This window comes from Sciurus carolinensis, chromosome 1 (assembly GCF_902686445.1).
Source record: "Sciurus carolinensis chromosome 1, mSciCar1.2, whole genome shotgun sequence".
Taxonomy (NCBI): Eukaryota; Metazoa; Chordata; class Mammalia; order Rodentia; family Sciuridae; genus Sciurus; species Sciurus carolinensis.
The window spans coordinates 183,049,527-183,069,866 of NC_062213.1; the positions used below are offsets into that span (position 1 = coordinate 183,049,527).

At 39.0% G+C, this 20,340-nt stretch overlaps 1 protein-coding gene and 1 non-coding gene across 2 annotated transcripts in view; one reads left to right on the plus strand and one right to left on the minus strand.

Annotated features, from left to right (window-relative positions):
* Positions 1 to 1,028: 1,028 nt before the first annotated feature.
* Clspn (claspin) overlaps positions 1,029 to 20,340 on the plus strand; it is a 35,422-nt gene continuing 16,110 nt past the window's right edge. The window contains 9 exon segments of the mRNA XM_047559508.1: positions 1,029 to 1,146; positions 5,315 to 5,420; positions 6,533 to 6,978; positions 9,311 to 9,472; positions 10,805 to 10,882; positions 11,196 to 11,268; positions 12,430 to 12,538; positions 12,725 to 13,302; positions 19,182 to 19,373. Coding sequence (XP_047415464.1) covers positions 1,135 to 1,146; positions 5,315 to 5,420; positions 6,533 to 6,978; positions 9,311 to 9,472; positions 10,805 to 10,882; positions 11,196 to 11,268; positions 12,430 to 12,538; positions 12,725 to 13,302; positions 19,182 to 19,373 — 1,756 coding nt within the window. The 5' untranslated portion in view covers positions 1,029 to 1,134.
* Trnaa-cgc (transfer RNA alanine (anticodon CGC)) lies at positions 4,327 to 4,400 on the minus strand. Its single transcript has one exon. It is a non-coding gene; the product is annotated as a tRNA-Ala (tRNA).

The window sequence follows — 20,340 nt, forward strand, 5'->3', positions numbered from 1 at the left end:
GGGGGTGAAGTGGCGTGACAGATACTCTGACCTTTCTTTCCTAGTGCCCTCTGATCTTCACCTTGCAGTAATCTTGTAAAATGCCTTATAGGACCTGACACAAAGGAAGCCAGAGGGCAAGAGAGCTGGAGTAATATAACCCAGAGAGGTCACCCTTGCTTGGACACAGAAAGAACACAAGAAAGGACAGAGAATTGAATCAGAGAGGCAAAAAGAAAATAACCCACATAGTGGCAAAACTGAGATTAGAATGAGTAGGATAAATATGACTCCAGAGCTTTGATTCCTCTTCCCCCTCAAGGCTTATTCAAAGGTGGAAAGTCCTCTAGGGGTGAGCATTTTTCACATCCTCGAATCAACTCTGAATAAATTTATAAAGGTTATCCAAGGATATTCTCTGAGCATCCTGCAAGACGTTTTTTTAAAAAAATATTTTGTAGTTGTAGATGGACACAATATCTTTATTTATTTTTATGTGGTGCTGAGGATCGAATCCTGTGTCTCACACGTGCCAAGTAAGCGCTCTACCACTGAACTACAACCCCAGCCCCCGCAAAGGTACAAGGGTGAGTACCTAGTAGACGCAGCAGACAGCATCTAGCTGCTCCAAGGATGGTGTCGCAGATAGTGGTGGGGGCGGAGCTCGGTCTTCCTCCGAAAAGACTACACCACCACTGGATGTCTGATTCCCGGTTTACTTTTTGCCTGGAGTGCTCACTCCTCAATTTGCTTGGTGCGAATTGTCCACCTATTGCAAGGGTCAAATGTCAATGACCACTACCCACAAGGTACCTTCTTGCAGGTAAGAGGCCGGACCGCCCCGACCGGCAGGAACCTATACCCTACTACAGGCTCCGTGACAAGAACAGGCGGGACCCGCCAAACCACCCCAGATTATATTCGCAGGGCCGGCCGGAGGCGCTTCGTGATTGGTGAGACGGATGGGGGCGTGGCCTTGGTTGGAACTCCTCCTCCGGATTGGTGCAAATCATCGAGGGTGGGGCATCCGCTGCGTCTGGGCGCGAAAGCTCGAACGTCGCTTCCTAGCTGGAGACGTCGGGAGCTGCTGTCCTCAAGCTGAGGGAAACGGGAACCGAATCCGGTTCGGAACAGAACGCTGGGGAGGCCGGAATCATGACGGGCGAGGTGGGTTCTGAAGTGAGTTTACGTACATACCTCCCACCGGGCCGCGGAGGCGGCGCACCGAGGGTCGGGGTGGGTCGGAGCCGGAGAGGTGGTGAGCTGTGGCGCGGGTTCGGGCGGACTACAGCTCCTGGAGTGCTCCGCGCCATTGCGGCTCGGCCCGGTGGGTTAGCGACTGCGCGTGGGGTCCGCAGTCGGCTTCCCGCGCGCGGGTGGCCGCGGTACCCCTGGGGTCGGTGGCGCGCGAGGCCCGCCGCCTAACTCTCCTCAGCTGGTCCCCGCAGCCCACCCTTCCCTTTGGCGCCTTTCCAGCGGCGCGGGCTCCTCCTCTTACAGCGCCCCGAAAGCAAGGAGACCCGCGCCGCGGGATGCGGGGCGGGATTCTGAGTAGTCGCGAGAGCGTGTTGAGTTCGGAGCCGGGTCTGGAACGGACCTTTGAGGGGGTCGTGCGCCGGCCCCCTGCGTTTTCCGACAGGTCCCGGAACCGGGAAGTAACACCCGGCGGTCTCGGCTGGCAGCTGACGGCTCGCAGGTGCCTCTGGACAGAGAATACATCTGTTTCCAGACCTGTGTTCTTTTCTGGGGTCGGGACTAGGGCAAGACTCTTGCCTTGGGGGCAAAATTTTAAGGGTCTACGGAAAAATTCAGTGGTCGAGTGAAGTTCATATTAATGCAGTATTTTAGAAAACCAAAATTAATGCAAAAAGCCTCTAATTTGATCTTGAACGGAAATGGCAATTTTTTTTTCTTTTGGTACTGGGGCTTGAACCCAGGATCGCTTTACCACTGAGCTACATCCCAGATCTTTTAAGTTTTTGAGACAGGGTCTCGATGAATTGCTGAGGCTGGCCTTGAACTTGTGAGCCTCCTGTCTTAATCCCTAGTCGTAATCCCATCGTAATTCCCAGTTGCTGGGATTACGGGTGTGTCACTCTGCCCAGCAAAGGAGCAAATTTAAATAAAGATTCGACTTTACATGGTTTTTGTCTAATCTCATCCTAATCCAATAAAGACCTTGTTTCCAACAAAACTATTAGGAAAAGCAGGCAGCTGCAGGCGCAGTGTAATTGGTCTGTTATCTGAAGCTACTGGGGAGGCTGAGGCAGTAAGATCACTTTTGAGGTGTGAGCAACTTGACACTGTCTTAAAATTAAAAAATAAAAATAAAAAGGGCTGATGGTGTAGCTCCATGATAGATCATCCCTGGGTTCAATCCCCAGGACTGGAAATAAGTAAATAAAAGAAGCAAGAAAAAATGAAGAAAGAAAAAGTTTTAAAAAATAAAGAATAAAGACAAAAAGCAAGCAGCAGACCTCATGAGACATAGTTGGCTGGTTTAATTTTTTAAATTATATATACATATATATTAAACATTAAAAATTTTTTAAAAACATTGATTACTGAGTTTTTAAAGACACCTCTGCCCTACACTTTTCTTGGCACTGCCCTTTGAACTGCAAATTGCCTACAGTAGATTTCCTTATTAAGAGTGTCACTGGGGGCTGGGGAGATAGCTCAGCTGGTAGAGTGCTTGCCTTGCAAGCACAAGGCCCTGAGTTGGATCCCCAGTACCAGGAAAAAAAAAAAAAAAAAGAGTGTCACTGTGTATTGAGCTATGTGGTTACTTAAACTCAAGTTTTCACATTTACAAACAGAACTAATAATGTTACTGCTTTGGGTTGTTGGAATGATCATCAGCATATACAGGATAATCCTCAGTGATTCCTCATTACATGTTTTCTTTGGTTATTATTTTAATAATTTGGCTAAGCATTCAAAGCGATTTGATAGTTGTTTTGAGAAACCACTAGAGTAAGGCCTTGTACCCAGTTCCATTACAGATGTTAATATTTTCCTTTTTATTAGTAAGTTGATTCAGAGTTCTGAGAACACCAAGGCAGTACATGACCTGGATCTAGGGTCACCTGGGTCACATACTGATCAAGTCACTTTACATTCCTCTCCTTTATATTTATATTTTTTACTATTGTTTAAAATTTTATTTAGGAATTTTCAAATCTCTACAAACATAGAAAAATTAATATAATGAAGCCATCATCTAACTTTGACTTATCAAATAATGGCCAGCTTTGTTTCTATCCCTACTCACTTCCCCATCAGTGAATTATTTGTAAGAAATCCCAGACCTCATACTGTTTCATCCACAAATATTCCAATGTACATTTCTAGAAACTAAGGACTTTCTAAAAAAGGAGTGCTATAATATTATTACCACATCTAAAAACATTTAGTCAATGTTTTGACTAATACATATATTTTCAAATTTTGTTTGAGTTAGGATCCCAACAAGTCTGCATATTGCAGTAGCTAAAATATGTTTTTTATCTGGACTCCATGGTGTAACCCTGTAATCCCAGTTGCTTGGGAGGCTGAGGCAAGAGGATTGTGAGTTCAAAACCAACCTCAGCAATTTAGCATGGCCCTAAGCAACTCAGCAAGACCCTGTCTCTAAATAAAATATAAAAAGGACTGGGGATGTGGCTCAGTGGCTAAGTCCCCCTGGGTTTAATCCCCAGTACCAAGTATATATAAATATATACATATATATTTCTTGATATTTTATATTTCCTATAAACTCTTTAATCTATAGGTCCTCCCTTTTTTTTTCCTTTTTTTTTTTTTTTTTAAAGGTTCCAGGGATCCAACTGAGGGCACGAGGTATGCTGACCAGTGATGTGCCACTGAGTTATACCCCCCAGCTCCTGTTGTTAAAGAAACCACCTAGTTTCTACCGTAGAATTTCCCATACCTAGATTGCATCTCTCTATGTTACTGTTCTATGTTACTGTTTTTTTGTACCATTGATTGAACCCAGGGGCATTTAACCATTGAGCTAAGTCCCCAGCTCCCCTTTTTTTTTTTTTAGTTGTTAATTATCCTTTATTTTATTTGTTTATATATGATGTTGAGAACTGAACCCAGTGCCTCGCACATGCTAGGCAAGTGCCTCACCCTGAGCTACAACCTCAGTGCCCCCAGTCCTTTTATATTTTATTTTGAGACAGGGTCTTGCTAAGTTGCTTAGGGCCTCCCTAAGTTGCTGAGGCTAGCTTTGAACTTACAATCCTCCTGCTTCAGCCTTCTGAACTGTTGGAATTATAGGTGTATAGCACTGTGCCCAGCTTACCAGCTTAGATTGCATCTCTGTAGGTTTTTTTTTTTTTGCGGTACTGGGGATTGAACCCAGGGCTTTGTGCTTGCGAGGCAAATACTCTACCAACTGAGCTATATCCCCAGCCCTCTGTAGTGTTATTTTTTCCCTCTATTTCCTGTAAATGGATAGCAGTTCCAGAGTCTCAATCAGATACAGACCTGATTGTCTGACAAGAATGTTTCATAGATGGTGTTGGGTACTTCTAGTAGGCTGTATATAAAGTCTGGTTGTTTTTATTTTGGTAATGTTAGCAGCCATTAATGATCATTTTCTAGGCCTGTTATTTAATTGCAGGTTGCTAAAACTGTGGCAGTCTATGATTTCTTTATTGATTAACTGGACATTTTCTCAGAAGAAAAACTTCCCTTATTTTATATTTATTTAGTCGCACTGGGGTTGAATTCAGAGGCCCTCTACTACTGAGCCATGCCTCTAGCCCTTCTATTTAGGACCACACTAAAGTGCTAAAGCTGGCCTCAAACTTGTGATCCTCCTGCCTCAGTCTTTGGGATTATTGGTGTGCATCACCATGCCCAGCTAAAGCTTCCCTTATCAATCATTTGGGTATATTAAGGAAAAGTTTACATAGAAAAAACATGATAAATGATTCTTTTCATTTATTTAATATTACTCAAAAGAGTTGGTTCTGTTAGTATCCTTCAGAGATGTAATTTTAAAGGTTTATAATGAATTTTGTTTTTTGTCCTCATCAAATGATTGTATTGATTCTTTCCTTATTTCAATGTGATGATCCTGTGTTGATATGTTTATCAGTTTATGTTCTGTGTGTGTGTGTCTGTGTGTGTGTGTGTTTTGAGATGGGGTCTTGCTGTGTTGCTCAGGCTGATCTTGAACTCCTTGAACTTGTGCAACCTTCCTGCCTCAGCCTCCTGACTAGTTAGGACTATAGGCACATACCACTGTGCCCAGCTGTTGGTGTGCACTTGGAGCTTTCAGTCACCTTCTAATTAATGTAAAGCTTGTTTCATTTTTTAGGTTCATCTAGAAATTAACGATCTAAGACTCATTTCCCAAGGATCAGACAGTCCTTCTGACAGTGGGCAGGGCAGCTGTGAAATGACTGGGTCCTTGAGTGAAAGAGGTTCGTAATATTTACTTTAATTTTAGGAATGGAGTGTGGGAGCCTGGGTTATAAGTGGATTGTATTAATTTCATTATTGTCTTGACATTAAATTATTAATGTTTCAACCTTACTGTTTCTAATGTTTATTATAAAAGTAAAATAATAGTGCTTCTATCTTTTTGAAATTATTGCTTTCTGTTATATTACTGAATGTATAAAATATCCAATAGCTACCACATTGCCTGGTTAAATGCATTTATCCTTTATTTTTTTTTTTTATTTTTTAAATTTTGGTACTGGGGATTGAACTCAGGGGCACTCCACCACTGAGCCACATCCCCAGCCCTGTTTTGTATTTTATTTAGAGACAGGGTCTCACTCAGTTGATTATTAGCACCTCGCTTTTGCTGAGGCTGGCTTTGAACTTGTGATCCTCCTGCTTCAGCTTCCTGAGCCTCTGGGGTTATAGGCTTGTGCCACTGTGCCTGGCTGTATTTATCCTTTTTTTTTTTTTTAAGTTGTCACTGGATCTTTATTTATTTATATGTGGTGCTGAGAATTGAACCCAGTGCCTCATACATGCTAGGCAAACGTTCTACCCCTGAGCCACAACCCCAGCCCCTGCATTTATCCTTTAATAAAAGTATTTTTAACAAGTACCAGAAGGATTAGAACAATTTACACATTGTCAATATATATATAATTACATTTTTCATCCAGGGACATTTCTTGTTGGAAAATATTTTTCAAAAATATATTTTTAGGTATATTTTGCTACAATATGTCCTTAATGATATTTACATAGTTTCACAAGGATGTATATCACTTGTATAATTGAATGTATTTTTTGAGGGGTAGTGGGACTAGGAGGAAGGTCAAATACTTGTATGCTTTTCTTTTTTTCTTTTTTCAGCACTTGGAATTGTACCCATAGACACTGTACTACTAAGCTACATCCCTAGACCTTTTTTTTTTTTAATTTTTGTTTTGAGGTAGGGTCTGATTAAATTGCTAAGGCTGGCCTTGAATGAGATCTTCCTACTTCAGCCTTCCCTTGTTGCTGATATTACAGACATGCCCCACCAAACCTAGCTGGTTGTATACCTTTAAAAATATTGTTTTTCTTTCAGATTCAGATGAAGAAATATTTGTGAGTAAGAAATTGAAAAGCAGGAAAGTGCTCCAAGACAGTGATTCTGAAACAGAGTACATAAATGCCTCTCTAGAAAAAACTACCTATGACAGTGCTGAGGAAAATAAAGAGAATTTATATGCTGGGAAAAGTGGAAAAATTAAAAGGGTTTACAACACTCTGGCAGACAGTGATGAAATTGACATGGAGGAGTCTTTGTATCAGGGGAATCTTGAAACCCAGGTGACACCTTGCTTAGAGCTGAGTCTCCAATCTGGAAACTCTGCAGAACTTACCACTGGTAGAAAGATTTCCAAAAAGACCATATGTGATAAAGAAGTAATTGAAGGAAAAACAAAAATAAAATCAAAGAGAAGACTTAAGAAAGAGGAGAAAAAGATGGAAAAAATTAGGCGGCTCAAAAGGAAGGAGAAAAAAAATAAGGTATATTATTTTGTTTTAAAATTCTTATGTAATCTTTTCAAAGTTATTTTTTAAACATTTTTATAATTAATTGCACATAATCGTGGAATTCTGTGTGGTATTTTAATACATGTATACAGTGTGTAATGATCAAGGTAATTGGCAAATCCATCACCTTCAATATGTAGCATTTCTTTGTGTTAGGAACATTAAAAATATTCTCTACAAGTTATTTTGAAATGCTCAACCATAAGTGTCCTATCTTTATTGACCTTCTCCCACACCCTTCCCAGGTTCTGGGTATTACTATTCTATTCTCTACTTCAGCTTTTGAATTTGCAGATGTTAATGGGAACATGTATTTGTCTATCTGAGCCTGACTTCTTTCACTTAACATGATGTCCTCCTCCAGTTTCATGTAAATTGACAGAATTTTATCATCTTTATGGTTAAATAATAAGCCATTTTGTATATATGCCATATATATGTATATTATGTGTATGTAGGGTATAGAAGATTGAACCCAGGGCCTCATGCATACTAGGCAAGCACCCCATGACTGGATATGCCCCCAGCCCTTTTTATTTCATTTTGAAATAGGGTCTTACTAAGTTGCCCAATCTGACATTGAATTTGTGATCCTCCTGCCTCAGCCTCCCGAGTAACTGGAATTATAGGCATGAACTATCTCACCCAGCTACCATTTTCTTATCTATTCATTGAGATACTTTTTTTCTTTTGTGGTGCTGGGGATCAAGGCCAAGGCCAAGGCCACCTCACACATGCTAGGCAAATGCTGTATCACTGAGTTACATCCCCAGCCCAAGATATGTATTAGAGTCATTTGCTTTTTCTCATGTAGATTAACATTTTAGAAAAAGTGACTTTCAATTATTAAGGTAGTTTCTGCACTCAGAACATAGCTTTGAATTGACTGCTTTGCATAGAGACTAATAGGATACGTTTTATTTATTTATTCATTTATTTTTTTATTGGTACCAGGGATTGAACCCACTGAGCTAAATCCCCAGCCCTTTTTATTTTGAGACAGGGTGGGTTTCACTAAATTGCTTAGGGCCTTGCTAAGTTACTGAGGCTGGCTTTGAACTTTTGATCTTCCTGCCTCAGCCTCCCAAGCTTCTGGGATGATAGGTGTATACCACAGTGCCACTGGATGTGTGTTTTAAAACTTATTGGGTGTATTTACTGTTGTAGATATGTAGAGGATACTGACAAATAAATGAGTTTCTGATTTTTCTTTGTGAGAACCTGAAGTAATTCATTCTTCATACCCCCAGTACTAGGAACTGTACCAGTGGGTGGTCATAACACTGAGCTGTAGCCCCAGCCCTTTTAAAAAAATTTTTTTTAAATATATTTTTTAGATATTGCTAGACCTTTATTTTATTCATTTATTTATATGTGGTGCTGAGAATTTAACCCAGTGCCTCACATGCTAGGCAAGTGCTCTACCACTGAGCCACAACCCCAGCACCCCCAGCCCTTTTAATTTTATTTTGAGACAGGCTCTTGCTAAATTGCCTGGGTTGACCTTGAGCTGGGGATCCTCCTGCCTTAGCCTCCTGAGATGCTGGGATTACAGATGTGCACCACCATACCCTGCCCTCCCTCCCTCCCTCCCTTTCTTTTTTTTTCGTTTTTTTTTTTTTGGTACTGGGGAGTAAATCCAGGGGCACTTAACCACTGAGCCACATCCCCAGCCCTTTCTTGTGTTTTATTTAGAGACAGGATCTCACTGAGTTTCCTTGGTACTTGCTAAATTGCTGAGGCTGACTTTGAACTCGAGATCCTCCTGCCTCAGCCTCCCAAGCCACGGATTTCTAGGGGTATGCCACCATGCCTAGCCCTTTCTATTTTTTTGTTTTGAGACAAGATCTTTAAATTGTGGAGGCTGGCCTTGAATTTGTGATCCTCTTGCCTCAGTTTCATGAGTAGTTGAGATTATAGGTGTGTACCACCATGCCTGGCTGAAAGGAGGATTTTTTTTTTTTTTTTTTTTTTTTTTAATGCATCCCTCAACCAAAAGTTGGCTAACTAGAAAAATCATCCTGTGTTTTGTAAATTAGTTGCTCAATAAGTAATTAGTTGACTTTTCAAAAAATATTTACTGTTTACTAAAAAGTTAATTTTGAGCAATTGTATAAAAACCCACAGCTTGGACCCAGTTATCAAAGGATAACTGGGTTCAGAACCAGTGAGAAGGTTCTAGATGCCGTGTATTTTTCTGTTGATTAAGTTGGGCTTTTTCTGCTTGATCCAAATTGCCTTGTAATGTTGTGAAATGTTGGACTTAAAATGATTGGATTATGCTTTTTCTTTATGCATTATCTAGGAAAATGATGTAGAACATCCATTTAATGACAGTGGCTGTCTTCTTGCGGATAAAGACCTTTTTGAAACGGGTTTGGAGGAGGAAAATAACTCTCCATTGGAAGATGAAGAGTCATTAGAATCAATAAGGACGGCTGTGAAAAACAAAGTAAAAAATCACAAGGCAAGCAAAACATGGTTACAATAAGTTCTAACCAACTACTTTTAACATTTACTGTATTTTTTTTGATTCCCTGTTGCATCTTCCCCTGCCTCTTTCTTCCTCTCCTTCCCTTCCTCTCTCTCTCTCCCTCCCCATTTTCCTCCCCTCCCCGCTTCCCCTCTCCCTCCCTCCCTCCCTCTCCTTCTTTCTGTTCTGGGATTGAACCCAGGGGCACTTAACCACTGAGACACATCCCCAGCCCTTTTTATTTTTTATTTTGAGACAGGGTCTGCCTAAATTGCTTAGGACCTTGGTAGGTGGCTGAGGCTGGCTTTGAACTTGTAATCTTCCTCCTCAGTCTCCTGAGTTGCCTGGATTACAGGTGCACACCACCATTCCCAGCTTTAATTTTTTTTTAAGCGAATAAAAGCTCGTGTTGATTGATTTCACTTTTTTAGCTTGTTTATTTTGGAAAATTGCAGTACAAGTGATAGGTATGCTGATTTGTTCGGAAACTAGTTCTTGGTTATGGCCCTTGTAGGAATGTTGGGGGAAGGCTTGGGAATGTAGCTTAGTGGTAGATGTGTGCCTAGTTTACATGAGCCCCTCCCTGGGTTCTTTGATCCCCAGTACCACACACACAAAGCATAACTGCTCTTCCTACGATTTTATTTAGCTCTCTGGAAGTCATTGCCTTTCTTGAGAGAAATATGTAAGCAATGGTATAAGAAATGAGGATCCAGATTCCATTTGCAACATCTAATTTGTGCTCTGCACAGTGTTGCATGCCTGTAATACCAGCTACTCCAGAGGCTGAGGCAGGAGGTTTGCAAGTTCAAGGCCAGCCTGTCTCAAGAGCCTGTCTCAAAATAAAAATGAAAGGGTTTGGAATGTAGCTCAGTGGTACAGTGTCCCTGGGTTCAATCCCCAATACTAGGGGAAATAGGGGTAATTTATTTTCTAAGCATAATTGGATGCTGTGTGTTTAAAAGTTTCTATTTGGTAAAAAAAATTAAAATAAATAAATTTTTCTATTTGATAATTATTGATTTATTAGTAATGTAGCATAATATAGTAAGAAATGTTCTTTGAGTTTAGTTGTTTTTTTTTTTGGAGGGGGTGGTTACTGGAGACTGAACCCAGGGACGCTTAACCCCTGGGCCACAACCCAGACCTTTTTATTTTTTATTTTGAGATAGGGCCTCGATAATTTGCTTAGGGCCTCAGCAGGCTGGCTTTGAACTTGTGATTCTCCTGCCTCAGGCTTCTGAGCTGCTGGATTACAGGCGGGTACCACTGCATCCAGCTTGAGTTTAGTTATTATCCTCACAATCAACTTGCAATCTTTTTCAGAAAAAGGAATCATCTTTAGAGAGTGGAATCTGTTCATTTGAAGAAGAAAGTGAGTTATCAAAAGGCATCATGAAGAAGGTAAAGTAGAGCCCTGTGTAGAAGTTACATTGACCTCTTTCCACAGGAGATTGTGGGTTTCTCAGGAATAAATATTTTATCTTGTCTGTCTTATTTTCCTGGTATTCAGTATATTGCTTTGTGCACAAATATGGATTGAATTGAATTAATTTTCTGGGACTTGCAAATAAATAAACTCCGTGAGTTTATATTGTATTACTAATGCTTACTGTTCCTTCTCCTTTTTTCTTGGAGATAATAAACTTCTTGGGAATGAGTAGCTGTCTTGCTGAACAATACCATTAATGTAGTCTTAATTTTTGTTTTCTTTAAGGAAAGAAAGGCAGCCAAGTTAAGTAAGGAAGCATTAAAAAAATTGCATAGTGAGACTCAGCGCCTTATTCGAGGTAATGCAAACCAGTAGGGTAAGAGTAAAATTTAAGGAAAATCTTGTATTGGATGTCAGGGTTGTTTTTGTTTTTTTCACTCATAATATAAACTCAGATAATTTATATCAAGTTTAGAATTGATCTTAGTGAGTTGTCATTGTTCTAAAGCTCTTTGAACATTAGTATAAACTGAGCAAACTTCCAAAAATATAGTGGAGGTAAGGAAGAAATTTTTTTTTAAATAAGAAAAGGTTACTTTGTTATGCCTTTTATCTGGTCGAACATCAATGCCCTTTAAAATCCTGCTCTTCAAGTACAAATCTTTTATTTACAAAGTAGTTATGATTTCAGTCTTATCCCTGTATGTTGAGACTCAACAGCTATCTGTTTGCAATGGTGATCAAAAATAACAACACTGCACAAAGAAAAGCCCTGCCTCATCAGACCATGCCTGGATGGTGCTTGGACCTGTCCTGCACTTCCCACTAGGTGTGATAAAGACAGCCTGGCCTTCATTGGACTAAATGCCTCTTGATTAACAAATGGCTGGGTCACTATTTTCTATGGGGACCAGTTAGAACTTAGCAGTTTTGGCTGCTGCCTATCTATTCTGTGTTCTAAAAATTTCTTTGAATCATGACTTGTAATAGAATGCTTAGACAACACGAGGAAGAAACTTTTTAATGTTTGTCTATGGATTTATTGCATCTGGATCCACTTAGCAGGGTTTTTTGTTGTTGTTTGTTTTGTTTTTTTAATACAAAGTCTTGATTTGTTGCCCAGACTGGCCTTGAACTCCTGGGCTCAAGCAATCTTCCTGCCTCACCCTCCTGAGGAGCTGGGACTAAGGGTGTGTGTCCCTGCACTCCGCTTAGAAGGTTTTCAAATATATAAAATTTTAGGCCCCAGAAAGATTCTGATTTACTAAGTTGGATATGGGATCTAAGAATCTGTATTTCTTAAGAACTTCCAGGATTGTTTTGATTACAAAGTTAGACTTAAAAGCTACTGGTCTTCAAGGAGCTCTTTTGTAGTTAGCTTCTATCTATGTTAAAGGCAGAATTGTTTTCTATTTCTGGGGATAGATTTGGTTATAGTGTTTTAACTGAATATGAAGTTACATTTCAGAATATACCATATATATATATATATATTTGCTTGTTATGTTCCATTTTTTAGAATCTGCACTTAATCTTCCATATCATATGCCTGAGAATAAAACCATTCATGATTTCTTCAAACGTAAACCCAGGCCCACCTGCCAGGGAAATGCCATGGCACTTCTGAAGTAAGAACCTTATTTCCTTGTTGATTATATTCTTAATGAACACAGATGTTTTGAGGCAAACATCTGGTGTAAAAATTTCAGATTCCTTATTCTCTTTAAACTGATTTAACTTATTCTGTTCTAAGGGATGAGGATGTTTTAAGTTTTAAGATAATTTTAGATTCCAGCTCATTTTCTCTTCTCTAGGTCATCTAAGTATTGGCCAACCCATCACAAAGAAATTATAGACACTACAAATATAACTGAAATGAATGGTGACCCCCATAGCAAAGATTCTGAACAGACAACTGGTGCAGAGTATGAAACAGAACTTAATGCTCTTACTATGGTTTCAAAAGAACCTGAGATCACTACTCAATCAGATGAAGCTTGCAGTAAAGATCTGGTAAGAAGCGAAGAAGTAGCATTTCAGGAGGAGAAGAAGCAGAGTGATGCTAGATCTTCACCTGGGAACAGCTCAGTGTCACAGCAGGAAAGCAGCTTCTTTAGGAAGAAGGCCAGTGAGGAGTATCAGATTGGAGGGCTTGTGGCATCTGCATCTCGTGCCCTGGAGGGAGAAGGTGGCCTGAAACAAGCTGAAGAAATAGATGAGAAAGTGGAAGAACCCATGGAGCAAACTAAGTTGGCAGTTGTGCCACCTGAAAAAGTTAGAAAGTTCACTCTGGATAGACTTAAGCAATTGGGAGTAGATGTTTCCGCTAAACCACGGCTGGGTGCTGATGAAGATTCCTTTGTGATACTTGATGAACCTGGAACAAACAAAGGTAATGTTTTAAATTTTGGGGAGTTGCCTTGAGGTGAGTTATGTTGGCAACTTTCTACTGTTTGCCCCTATGGAAGACAGGGAATGTAGGAGAAACCAATAACCACACATGATCTTATTCTCCAAAGATATGGATGGAATTCCATGTAGATAAATTCAGTAGGGTATGAGAATGCTCTAAACCTTTAAAATGGAAGCCTCTTGATAGTTAATATGCAAAAGAAGTACATTGCTATTGTGTTATGGAATTGAAGAATTTATTATAGCCTTTGCAACCTGAATGCCTAAATTTTTCTATGATTCTATGTCCTTCAAATGTAAACCCAGACTCACTGGCCAGGGAAATGCCCTGGCATTTCTGAAATAAGAACCTCCTTTCCTTGTTTTTAAGTCATTTATAAAAAACATTTTTCAATTTTTTACAGTGAAAGATGAACATTTTGGTTCATTTAAATTGTCTATAAAATTAATTTCTTATTTTTTCCATTTATTCAACAAATATCTTCTACATGCAAGATACTGTAGAACATAGCAGGATACACCTGACATTTATTGTACCTTTGAGATGCTTACACACTCTAGTATCAGAGATAAGAAATATGCAAAAAAAAAATACAGGTTAATACAAGGGAGAAAGTTGTGACATCTTTCATAATGACCCTTGTTATTGGAAGGGAATTGGTTCCAGTCTTTCCCATCCCCAACCAAGGATTCCCAAATCTGCCAGTGCTTAAGTCTTTTAAATAAAATTGCATATTTTACATCTGACCTATGACATCCTCCCATATACTTTAAATCATCTCTAGGTTATTTGCAATAATATATAAGTGCTCTACAAATAGTTGTATCGTTTAGGGAATAAGAACAAGAAAAAGTTTATACACGTTTAGTACAGATACAGTTTTCAAGTATTTTCAAGTGGAGCTTGGTTGAATCAGCAGATATAGAAAGAACCCTTGAATATACAGAGCTATCATTAATAATTGGAAAAAATAAAATAACACAAAGAAAAGGGAAAAGTATTCTTTTCTGAAAGAAACAGTTAGAATAAAATGCTATTGAAGTTCAGAGGAGGGATAAGTTTCTTCTAAGGGTGGTTAAAGGAAGGCTTAGGGAGTAGGTAGATGTAACTACTTGTTCCCTGCCTTCTCTTTATACTATGAGTTGGGAATCTCCTGTCTTGTGCCCTTCTTTGTTCCTAGAGTTTTCTCAGTGGATGACATGTTGTGGGCATTTGTATTTATTGAACAGATGAATGATCCCTACACTGAATTTGGGTATTATTACATTGAGTAAACTTCTGAATTGAGGTAGGTATTCCCTCCTCTGTGTTGAGGAAGCATGGCATGGTGGTTATAGGATAGACTATAGTAAAACCAGGGTTTGACTATGGATTATATTAGCAATTGTTTAACCTTGGATATGCTTATTTAACCTCTTCAAATCATCTTTTTAAAAAATGAAATAAGAGGTATATGACTTATGGGCTATAATGAGAATTTATTGATATAATTCAAAGGATAGGATAAAGAAACACTCAGATAGTGGTTGCCACTTCAGATTATTTACACTAAGATTCTCCTTGACTGAACAGCTTATTGTTGGCAGCTGCTATGTCAGCCACTATGTCTGCTGTGTAAACTATGCTCAGTGAGACTTTGTTTAGTTGGATGAACTTGGTGGAGCTAGAGAGAAGGACATTCTTGGCAAGGACAGAAAGGGCTCTGCATGGTGCATATTAGGAGGAGGTAAGAGTCAGTTTGGTTGGAGCTGGAGATGTGGAAGGGTTATGGAACAGAACTAGCCTAACTTCATTAGCAAAGAAGTTTGAATATGAGCTGCTTCCCAGAACATTAATGGAAAAACATGAGACTAGAAGTTATCAGTTCCAGATTAATAAGCGGGGAAGAGTAATTTCTTGTTACTGTATTAGACACTGCAAAATTTTGTTATATGGGATTAAAAGTTATCTAAACTGTCTTGGACTAAAAGGAAAAGGAAAAGATATTTTGGGGGTACCAACTCTATTCCACACTTTTTTTTTTTTTTTTTTTTTAATTTTTGTGGTATTAGGGATTGAACCCAAGGCCTTGTGTGCTAAGGTATAACCCCAGCTCTCCTTTTAATTTTGAGATAGGGTCCCTCTAAGTTGCGAAGGCCGGTCTGATCCTTGCCATTCTCCTGCCTCTATCTCTTGAGTAACTGAGGTTATAGGTATACACTGCTGTGTCTAGCTACCATAACAATAGGGTTGGGGTTTTTTTGTTTTTTGTTTTTTGGATTTTTTTGGTACCAGGGGTTGAACCCAGGGCGCTTAACCACTGAGCCACATTCCCAGCCCATTTTTTATTTTTTAGTTTGAGACAGGGTCTTGCTAAGTTGCTGAGGCTGACCTTGAACTTATGATCCTCTTTTCTTAGCCTTCCAAGTTGTTGAAATTACAGGGATGCACCACCATGCCCAGCAATAATAGCTTTCTTATTACTTATGTTTCTTATTTTCAAAACCCCAGGTATTATTTTGCAAGATGAAGAAACAGACTCAAAGAGGTCGAATAATTTTTCCAGCATTATAATTGGCTTGTATAAGGACCTAGCACAATGCCTGCCACATAGTATACACTTATTTTTAACTCAAAATGATTTCCGTTAGAAATAATTGGCAAGGAGTCTGGGTATGTGGCTCAGCAGTAGTGCTCCTGCCTAGCATGCACGATGCCTTAGGTTTGATTCGTAGCACCACAAAAAGAAAGAAAGAAAATTGAAATTCATGTGAGTTGGTCATATGGTGTATGCCTATAATCTCAGCGACTCGGGAGACTGAGACAGGAGGATCACAAGTTCAAGACCAACCTCAGAAATTTAGCAAGGCTATAAGCAACTTAGCGAGACCCTGTCTCAAAATAAAAGGGTAGGGAATTGTGGTTCAGAGCTTAAGTGCCCCTGGGTTAAATCTCTGATACCAAAAAAAAAAAAAAAGAAAGAAAAAAGAAATCCACATGAAAGCTAGTTTCTAGATCAGCCTTTTCCGTGATATTCTGTACATGAAGTTAAAATCTACTCATTTATTCATGCAATAAACTTTTTCTTATTTAACACTGTGTTGGGTACTGTGTATGAAAGTAAGACATAGTTCCTACTTTCAAGGAAATTAAAGTGCAGTAGGAGTGATAGACACTTAAGTAAACAGACTGTTAGAATCCTGAATTGTAAGTACTATGACAAAGGTAAGCCTAGAGGAATGGTAGCATACTTGGATTATGGAGTCAGGGGAGCTTCTGAAAGGAGTTAAGTCCTGAAAACTTGAGGAGATACCAAGGCACAGAGGTAAGGGAGAGCTTTTTTGGTGGAGGGGACAGAACTACAAAAGACACAGATATAATAGAAAGCACTGAGAGTTCTAGCTGGTGAAAGTGACGATTTCAAGGGTATTGATAACCAGAGTCTAGATTGTGCAGGACTTTTAGGTCATGCTAGGAGTGTGCACTTTTTAGCTTTTGTGAGTGGAGGACCATTGAATAGTTTTTAGCATGGGAAAGGACCTAATCAGATATTTATTTGAGGAAATTCAATCAGGTAACTGGTGGAAGGTGTTTAAAGTAGAAACATTAGAATCAGCAATTTCTTTATCTCATATGGAGTAAAGTTTCTATGAGAAAATGCAGTAGATTACTGATGTTCTTTGCAATAGCCTAGGGAGTACTCTTTATCTCTAATTTCTCTACTCTCTGGACAGAACAATGGAAATGAGAAGAATTTTAGATCCAAGCTACTGGTAGAGTCTTGAACTGGAACAGAGATATTTCTCTTGAAGAGATGAGAGGTTCTAGGAAAAGACTGATGGAGAGAGGAGTTTGAATCAGGATTTTAGGAAAAAGAAAGTGGTTGAGTCTTATAATAAAGGGCAAAGAAAGTGGTTACTGTAGTAGATTGAGGGATGAAGATCTTTGAAGATGTTTACTTTCTCTAGTTACAAATGAAGATAACTTCTGCCTCATTATTTTAATTCCTGAGTAAGCTTCCTACTCAACCACTTCTTTTATTCTTTTGGCATCAGTAGTTATCTGCCTATTTCTGCTTCTTTTCCACTGCCATCACCTGTTGGTTCCAACTTTACTGATGACTACAAAACGGGAGACAGACTTATAGATTCTCTCTCTTTTCTTTTTTTTTAATTATTTTTATATATATTTTTAGTTGTTGATGGACCTTTATTTTATTCATTTATTTATATGTGGTGCTGAGAATCAAACCCAGTGTCTCACACGTGGTAGGCAGGTGCTCTACCACTGAGCCGCAACCCCAGCCCTCCCTTTTCTTTTGTTTGTAATGTAAACATACCATTCTTTGGAGTTGAATTTTTGCTACCAATAATGTTAGGGATAAAAATATTTCCTTTCAGCTCTTTCTTTCTTTCTTTTTTTTTTTTTAACTGTGAACTCTAGGGAAAGAAAAAACACATCTAGATGCCAATCACAAAACTACTAAATTGATTTGAGTACATTTTAAAAAATTAACCAGTCAGGTGTGCAGTGGTCCATACCTGTAATTGCAGTTACTCAGGAGGCTGAGACTGAGGCAGGAAGATTGTAAATCCTTGATGCTGTCAGCCTACTGAGACCCTGCCTTAAAGTAAAAAGGACTGGAGATAAAGCTTACTGCAGAGCACTTGTCTAGCATGTGTGAGGCCCTGGGTTCTGTCCCCAGTATCACCCCCCCCAAAATTTTTTTTTTAATAATAGTTAACCAAACTTGGAAGTCTTAGACATTTTGCCATGGAAGAGAGAAACCCACATGAAAATATACAATGTTCCTCATCCCCAAAAGGAACTTTTCTTTTTTTCCTTTGTGATCTCTTTATAACTGCCAGATCTTACCAGCTAGCTCTCTCACTACAGATCCCAGATACCACAGTAGTTTGAAGTGTTCAGCAGAGTGGGTAGGAATGGTGCCAGGTAGCAGCAGCTGACTGAGGCAGAAAGAAGGTAATTGTAAGATATAGCAATAAGGAAGAGAATAGATGCTCTATTGCATTGGAGCACTGAGCTCGTTGCACCCATTTATATATCAGTTGGGTGTGTGGTACAGAGGCTAACAGTAAGTGGAATAGTTACAGCAACCCATTACTTATTTTCTAATTGTGCCATTTGAACTGGTTTAACAGTTTCACCAAGAAAACCCCTTTTTTCTAGTCTGCTACTGAGTTAACATCACTGACTAGATTGTCATTTTCTTTTTCCTTTTTTTTAAATTGACATTGCCCATAGTTAGATTGCCAATAGTGAAATGTTCAAAATAGGGAATTGAGAAAATAAGATGAAGTTGGGAGCAGGGGTGCACACCTGTGATCCCAGTGATTTGGGAGGCTGAGGAAGGATTGCAAGTTTGAGGCCAACCTCAGCAATTCAGTAAGATCCTTAGTAACTTAGTGAGACCCTGTCTCAAAATTTAATGAATAAATAAATAAAGGGATTGGGGATGTAGCTCCGTGATGGAATGCCTCTGGGTTCAATCCCTGGTACAGCAAAAAGTAAAAAGGAAAAAAAAAAAAGGATGGAAAGCCATGAAAGAGTAAGCTCTTGAATAGTTGAGAATTAGGTATTTCTTTCTATCAGTTTAATACTTACAAGAATTGCTACATAAGAACTTGTAAGCAGTTGTAAATTTCTATTTTAAAATCTGATTTTTGAAACATGGAGGAAGACTGTTAAGTTATATGAATTTGATGCAGCTGTTAGCAGCAAAGGGGCTTCTCTTTGTGTGCGTGATTTTTTCTTCAGCACTGTAGAGCAAAAAAAAAAAACGTACCTTTTAATTCTTAATTGGAATCTTGAAGGAAAGAGCATGGCAAACTGACAAACTTGTTTGCATTTGGATTTAGAACTGGAAGCCTTAAAGCAGCGTTTCTGGAAGCATGTTCATCCAACAAACCAACCCAGGACTGGTCAGACAGTGAAAGTGAACATTATAGTGAAAGACTTAGGCACTGATGGAAAGGAAGAGCTAAAGGCAGATGTGGTACCTGTGACTTTGGCAGCTGAGAAACTGGATGAAGCAAGCCACACAAAACCAGGTATTTGAGTTTTTATAGCTATTTAAGATCCTTTAGTGAAAAGTTATGGAATCTTTTTCCTTGGAGACTTTGGAGATAGAATAGCAATATCTTGGTATGATTCATATGCAGCATACCTAGAAGTGTGGAGTGGGAAAATGGCTTTATTTCTTGAACTTGCATTTGTCAAAAGTAATAAACTGAGCATGGTAGCACACACCTGTAATCCCAGCTACTGAGGAGGGTGAAGTAAAGGCAAGCCTCAACAATTTAATGAGACCCTATCTCAAAACAAAATATAAAAAGGACTGGGATGTAGCTTAGAGGTAGAGTACCCCTGGGTTCAATACCCAATTCTGAAAAAAGAAAGAAATATTCATTATATACACATAAGTACACAAGAAGAATAAACAAGAAATGTAATCAGATGCAAATTCTGTAACCATAAGCATATTGTTTATCTGTCCATTAAACTCATTTCTTTGCATGTATGTGTTTGTTGAAACCAAACAATCCCTAGACCCACCAAAAAAAAAAAAGAGGAAAAGAAAACAAAACAAAGAGGAGCACCGATAGCAGGCTGGGGTTGTAATTCAGTGGTAGAATGCTTGCCTAGCACATGCAAGGCTATAGGTTTGATTCCCAGCACTGGGGAAAAAGTAAATAAAAAGAAAACAAACTAAAACGAGTGCAATCATACCATGCATTCTGCTTTGTAATCTGCTTTTTCGTTCTAACAGTGTATTAGAGACAGGTCTATTGTTCCTACCTCCACATTGAAAATATAAGTAATATATCACATGGAAATAATTAAAATACTGGAAAAAAGGTATCATATGAAAAATTAGTCTCCTCAAAGGTAACTATTAACAATTCATGTGTCCTTATAGGATAATTTTTCTGAATATTCCATTTTGTGTGTTTGTGTCATTGGATATTCACTATCAACCAGACACACCTCTCTGCTTTATATGCTTTGTCTTGTTTA